This window comes from Chrysochloris asiatica, unplaced genomic scaffold, assembly GCF_000296735.1.
Source record: "Chrysochloris asiatica unplaced genomic scaffold, ChrAsi1.0 scaffold00044, whole genome shotgun sequence".
NCBI lineage: Eukaryota > Metazoa > Chordata > Mammalia > Afrosoricida > Chrysochloridae > Chrysochloris > Chrysochloris asiatica.
Window position 1 is genome coordinate 16,710,435 of NW_006408562.1, and position 7,177 is coordinate 16,717,611.

Genomic DNA, 7,177 nt, shown 5'->3' on the forward strand with positions numbered 1-7,177 from the left:
GAGAAGGATATTATGTTTGGTAAGATGGAGGGTGAGAGAAAAAGAGGAAGACCCCAGCGAGATGGATTGGCAAAATGGCAGCCTCAATGGGCTCAAGCATGGCAAAAATTGTGAGGTTGGCCCAAGACTGCGCAGTGTTTCATTCTGTTGTATGTAGGGTTGCTGTGAGTCAGTACTGACTTGATGGCACCTAAGAACAACTAACAACCATCAATATGCACTGGGTTTCAAAGTCGGTTTGAACCTTAAGGTTGGTGGTTCAAGCTCACCAGCTGTTCCTTGGAAACCCTATACAGGTTCGCTAAGAATCGGAACAGACTCAATGGCACTTAACAACAACAAAGCATCAACACTCAGGGAAGCAGCAGCAAGGAAATCAAATGACATATTGCCTTAGGTAAATCAGTTGCAAAAAAACTCTTTAAAGTGTTCGTGAGCAAAGATATCAGATTGAGGACTAAGGTGTGCCTCACGCAAGCCATAGTAATTTCAATCATATGCCTATGAAAGTTGGACAATAAACAGGAAGATCATAGAAGCATTGATACATCTGAGTAACGGTGTTGGAAGAAAGTATTAAAAGAACCATGAACTGCCAAAAGAACAAGCAAATCTGTATTTGAACAAAGAAATACAACCAGAATGCTCTTTAAAAGTCAGCATGGCATGACTTAGTTTCTCCTACTCTGGACGTATTAACAGGAAGGACATCATGCTTGGTAAAGTGGAGGGTCAACGAAAAAGAGAAAGACCCCCCAGAGAGATGGATTGGCACAGTGTCCGCAACAATGGGCTCAATTGTAACAACCATTGAAAGGTCGACACTGGACTGGGCAGTGTTTCATTCTGTTTTGCATAAGTTTGCTTTGAATCTGAACTGACTCAATGGCACCTTACAATAACAACAACAACAACAATACTGAAAAGAAAGTTACATAAAAGCAGGGACCAAGACTACCTTGTTCTCCATGGAATCTCCAGAGTCTAGAATAATGACTAGCTTACATGAGATATTTGAATATTTGTTGAATCAGGTAACAACTATTTATTCAATGAGTGACTGATGAATGGATGAGCCCATCTTTTGACTAAAACACCCAAGGGGGCCAAGGGATTTCTACTCACCTGCACCACACTTGTACATGAATCCAAAAAGATGCAGCCTTTGGGCTCTTTGGATATTTTTTCATCTTTGTAAAAATTCATGATATAGCAGTTGTCTGGCAATTGTGTCAGCTGGAAGTAGCGCTTTTTGAAAGACTAAATATGGGGAAAATAAAAAAGGGTATGGTAAGTCAGATTGCAGCATACATTTATTACTCACGGGGTTTAAACACTTCTGATTCCTTCAGGAGTGCTAGATTTCTGGGATACTCTTCTGGAAAAGTCTATCATACGTCTTCATACATTTAAAAAAAAAGATGATGTAATCTATAAGCTGAATGCCAATGGCTATCCTCTATGCTATGGCCACAAGTGGGGTGTCATGAAAGGTGAGTGAACCAGAAAATGAGTCTCCATGTGTCCTTACCTGAACAGTGACGGTATTATTCACGGTGCTATTAAAATTCCCTTTGTAGAGCCAGCCAGACTTGAACACGCCGGTTCCTCCTGTGCCTCCACCGCCCTTGGAAGATGAGTGGGATGTTGTATCCTGTACAAAAGGCATCATTTGTATCACAGCGACTTCTTTTGTAAATCCCAGATCTGAGACACTGCACTTAAAAATGAGACTCTTTTCTCTCTCCCTGACTCATCTTAAACACTCATGTTCAATTTCACAACAAATGTCATTCATCTTGACTAAAAGCCTTAACACAACAAATACTGCAGCTTATGGAAAACCGGGTCAGAATGAGAAGTGTTCTACCACGAGCAAGGAACTAATGATCCTCATGTTTAAAACATTTGACTTTTCAACAATTTACTTACTTCATCTTTATCGGCATCTTCATGGTCCACCTCAAAGGAATGTGAAGGCAGTTTCTCTGGTTTGTATTCTGCTCTGATATTTTAAAAAAGAAGAATCATCCGATGCATCAAATGACATCTCTTTAATTTTCCACTTTCCCAGGAGTAACAGCTATTGCATGGATCTTGTTACAACACATTTTTAAAATAAAATAATGTAATTCATAATGACTACCTTTCCTTTGAAAGTAATACCTTTATGTTGTTGTTAAGTGCCGTCAACACCCCCATTATATCTTATTTCCAGTAAATAAATCTCCCCCTACTATTTACAGGAGTCCTGGTGTGGTGTTGTAGGATAAACAGTGGACTGAAATCTGCAAGGTCCCTGGTTCAAACTCACCAGACATCCCTTGTAAACCCTATATAGCATTGCTGAGAGTCATGGCTGTAAGATAGGCACTGGACTGCAACCAACAACAACTGTTTGCATGGATCTCTGGTGGTGTTCTAGGATAAGCATTGGATTGTTAACTGTTAAAATTGGCAGTTCAAACCAACCAGCCACTCTGCCTGAGAAAGATGAGGTTTTCTACTCCTCATGAACACTACACAGAGTAGCTACGACTCAGTAACAACTTATAGAAACAACTGTTTACATAGATTTCTTGGATTCATTTAAGACATGCAGGGCCATTTTAAAAGTCTGGTTGTCTAGACTTTCCTTCCTCGGTATTGGGAAGTGCAGCATGAAGTAGTGATAGGTTGATTGCACTTTTTGTTTCACTTCATATGTGACATATGTGCACACTCAAGAATACAGGCTGCTATCCAGAGGGACTGGTCCCTGGAGAAGGACATCATGCTTGGTAAAGCGGAGGGACAGCGAAAATGAGGGAGACATCAATGAGATGGATTGGCACAGTGGCAGCAGCAATGGGCTCAGGTGGAGCAACAATTGGGAGGAAGGCACAAGACCCTGCAGTGTGTCCTTCTGTTAAGCACAGGCTCCCTAGGAGTCTGAGGCAACTCCACCAAGGCACCTAACAAGAACTCTGAAGAACCATGTTCCTGAGAACCACTCTGTACTCTGGCCACTAGACGGTGCTGTTTCCTAATCACACCAGCCTGTCAAGGCAGCACCAAGACGACTTAATGGCATTTGGATTCCTTTTTGTGGCGCTGGCTGTAGGCTAGGCACTGGACTGCAACCATAAGGTCAGTGGTTCAAACCCACCTGTTGCTCTCAGAAACCCTATACAGGTTTGCTATTAATTGGAAATGACTCAATAACACACAACAATAATAAAAAAAACCAACACATACAATTGCCACACTGTGTATTCCAATAAGTAACTAATGATTATACTCCCTCAGAAAAACAAGAAAGTGCCCATTTCTAGGCTACGTAAAGGAAATTTATACACAAAAGTATCTTTGTCTTGAAATATCCATTTCTGCCTGAGATCAGAGCCACAACCTCCACCTCCAACAAGAACATGTGTGTCGTCCAACATCTATGAAGGTCTTCTGGACCACACAGAATTCAGCATGATCTCTCTGCCTATACTCTGTATACAAGTCTTTCGTGATGTTTACCGGCTTCTGTTATTCATACATTTGTCTTGGTTCAAAATCACAGTTTACATTTCTTTAAGCCAAGGCCTCTAACCTCCTTCCAACTATACCTCACTCGACTTTTCCATTCCTGTTGCTATAGGTGCTTGATACGTATTCACTGGTTGGCTGAATACAAGTCATGGTATGAAGAATACATGAACAGAAAGCCACATCTTTTTCCTGCGGAGTAGTTGGAGTATTTCAACTGCCAACCTTGTGATCAGTAATTCAGTGCTTATGCTGGCTACAGCGGACTCCTCTGTGGCATATTGTTATTGTTGTTATTAAATGCTGGAGAGTCGCTTCCTACACATAGCAATCCAGTACAGGGTTTCCAAGGAGTGACTGGAGGTTTGAACTGCTGACCTTGTGGCTAGCAGTCCAGTGCTTATCCTACAGAACCATACCAGGACTCCTCTGTAGTATATATATTGTTGTTGCAAAGTGCCATAAAGTCAGTTCTGACTCATAACGACCCTGTATAGGGTTTCTGAGGGGCAGCTGGTGGGTTTAAACTGCTGACTTTGTGGTTCGCCGCCCAGCACTGATTCTACAGCACCACACCACGAGTCCTTGTGGCATATACATGTTAAAATCAGTCACTGTTTCTTCCTTATTACCTATGACCTTAACTGTATGGTATATGATTCCTAAACCACTATGACTTAAGACTTTGGTTTTTATGATATCATGATGTGATAGTTAAGGTTTTGTGTTAACTTGATTGGGCCAGGATTCCTAGTTATTTGGTAGTTGAGATGTGGTTATCTCCATGGTGAGATTTTACACAGTGTAGTGAATGCTATGATGATTGGCTATGAGCAGGCACAGTTAACTCTTTGATGATTGGCTACGAGCAGGCATAGTTAACTCTGTGATGATTGGCTACGAGCAGCGAATCAATTGAAAGGATGATTCCTTGGGGCTGTGGTCTGCTCTCTTGTTTGTGGGATCTGGATCTTGCATCTAGATTGTCCTCCAACCTCCGGTTCTTTGAACCTTAGCCAGTGGCTGGCTCTATTACTTGTCTGCCTGTCTGCCTGGTGGGCCCGCCAGCTGAGTAAGCCTGGAAATTGTACCAGGGATGCTCAGTGGCATGTGTACCCAGCTGCTGGGAAAGCTGGGTGCCCACCCATTGGGAGAGCATTGTAAAAATATTATCTCACGAGTGAAATAATTTGAAATGGTTTATCTTACCAACCAACTTTGTTTTTAGGAGATTTCTTGGTGATTACTTTTTTGGTGATTAAAATCTTAAGAGGCAAATATATAAAGAAAATAAAAACAGCTTATCGTAACTGTATTTTATACATTTAAATTAAAGTTACTTGTAACCAAAATCAGTAAATAAGTCTGTCAATAACTTTCTGTCAATAAAGTCAGTAAAGTTCTGAGAGATACAATCATTGATAATGAGTGTGAAGGATGATATCCGGGGTCACATATCAGTCCAAGTTCCAACTTACTGTGGTTCAACAGTATTGATGACATTCCAAGACTCAGAGGTAAGTACTTAATACATGGTAATGGTGGTGGTGAAGTGCCATCAAGTCTGTTCCAACTCATAGCGACCCTGTATAGGGTTTCCAAGGCTATAAATCTTCATGGGAGCAGAAAGCCTCATTTTTCTCCCATAGAGTGTTTCTGGTAGATTTGAACCACTGACCTTATGGGCCCAACACATATCATTATACTACTTATAAATGGTAAAAGTCTTATGTAGAGAAGTGTAGGAGTTTTGGTGTGGCACTGTAGGATAGGCACTGGACTGCTAACAAAAATGTTGTCAGCTCAAATCCACCAGCCACTCCTTGGAAACCCTATCCTGGTCACTATGAGTTGCAACTGAATCTATGGAACTTAACTACAACAGTGGTCAGAAATTGGTATTTTAACGTCATCTTTATCACAGGGTCTGGAAACACACTAACCCAAACCAAACATACCACCATTGCATAAATTCTGACACAAAAATATAGTCACCCTATAGCATACGGTAGAACTGTGGCAAACAAATTCTGAGGCTGCAATCTTTACAGATGTGGACTGCCTTTCTTTCTCCGACAGAACAGAGACACCACTAGGGGCTCTTTCTAGAACATAGTAAGTAATCAATAAATAATAACAGGTACATGGGGGGCCGAGAATGTCTCAAACTTCACAAACTTATTTAATTTACAATATGACCTTCCTCATCCAAGACTGATTTACAACAGGATCAAAAAAGTTAAAAATTATTAGTATTAAGATAGCAGAAGTTTTACATGGAAGAAGTAATATGTATGAACATATATAAGCTCTGGTAGCCTAGTGGTCTGGCTGATACTTCAAGGTCAGCGGTTTGAAACTACCAGCTGTTCCGTGTGAGAAAGGTGAGGCTTTCTGCTCCTCTAAAGATTTACAACCTTGCACACCCTGTATAGGGTCGCTGAGTTGGAACCGACTGCATAGCACATCACCACCAACCACCATGCATAAATACACAGACAAATATATGTACATTGCCCTGGTAGCACTGTAGGATAAGCACTATACTGCTAACCCAAATGGGGGTCATGATGAGTCAGAATTGATTCTATAGCAGTGGGTTTGTTTGTACATTTCAAAGATATGGTGGTGGAGTGTCATGGAGTGGGTTCTGACTCACAGTCACACCGGGAATCCTGGTATGGCATTGAAGGACAAGCACTGAATCACAAGTTTGGTTTTAACTACAAGGTCAGCAGTTCAAACTCACCAGCCACTCCTTGGAAACCCTATTCAGTGTCACTATGAGTCAGAACAGACTCAACGGCACTTAACAACAATACACACATATCTAAAATTCTCCAGTCTTCCTTCTTTATTCATTGTCCAGCATATAAGGTGATTGAATAGACCATGGTTTGAGTCAGGAGCACCTTAGTCCTCAAAGTGACACTTTGCTTTTTTAAAACTTTAAAGTGGTCTTTCGCAGCAAATTTGCTCAATGCAATACACCCGTTTAATTTCTTGATTGCAGCTTTCATGGGTACTGATTGTGGATCCAGGCAAAATGAACTACTTGACAACTTCAATTTTCCTCCATTTATCATGATGTTTATTGGCCCAGCAGTGAAGATTTTTGTTTTCTTTACACTGAGGTGTAACCCATACTGAAAGCTGTAGTCTTTGAGCGTCATCAGTAAATGCTTCAAATTTTCTTCATTTTCAATAAGTAAGTTTGTATCATCTACATATTACAGTTAATGAGTTTTACTCCATTCCTGAAGCCACATTGTTCTTCATATAGTCTAGTTTCTTATATTATTTGCTCAGGATAAGAATTGACTAAGTATGGTAAAATGATGCAACCCTGAGACACACGTTTCTTGATTTTTAACCATGCAGTATCTCCTGTTCTGTTGGAAAGACTGTTTTTGTCTATGAACAGGTTCCACCTGACCACAATGCCTGTGGTATTTTTAATCACCTTATATGCATGTGAAACCCCATCTCTACAGCTTTGTGTTTATGGAAATTACTATTATGGGCTTTGTAGTCCTGTTGTTGTTGTTGTTGTTGTTGTGTGCCGTGGAGTCGGAACCGACTCATAGCGACCCTGTACAGGGTTTCCGAGGGTGTAAATCTTTACGGGAGTAGAAAGCCTCATCTTTCTCCCGCGGAG

The 7,177-nt window shown here is 40.9% G+C and overlaps 1 protein-coding gene across 2 annotated transcripts in view; it reads right to left on the reverse strand.

Moving 5' to 3' along the window:
• The window catches only part of DOCK10 (dedicator of cytokinesis 10), a 401,968-nt gene that overhangs the window by 138,413 nt on the left and 256,378 nt on the right, over window positions 1-7,177 (reverse strand). For both annotated transcript variants that reach the window (XM_006861898.1, XM_006861899.1), the window contains exons 5-7: window positions 1,933-2,005; window positions 1,532-1,654; window positions 1,126-1,260 (exon numbers count right to left, since the gene is read on the reverse strand). In XM_006861898.1, the coding sequence (XP_006861960.1) occupies window positions 1,126-1,260; window positions 1,532-1,654; window positions 1,933-2,005 (331 nt within the window). The remainder of the gene's footprint in view (window positions 1-1,125; window positions 1,261-1,531; window positions 1,655-1,932; window positions 2,006-7,177) is intronic.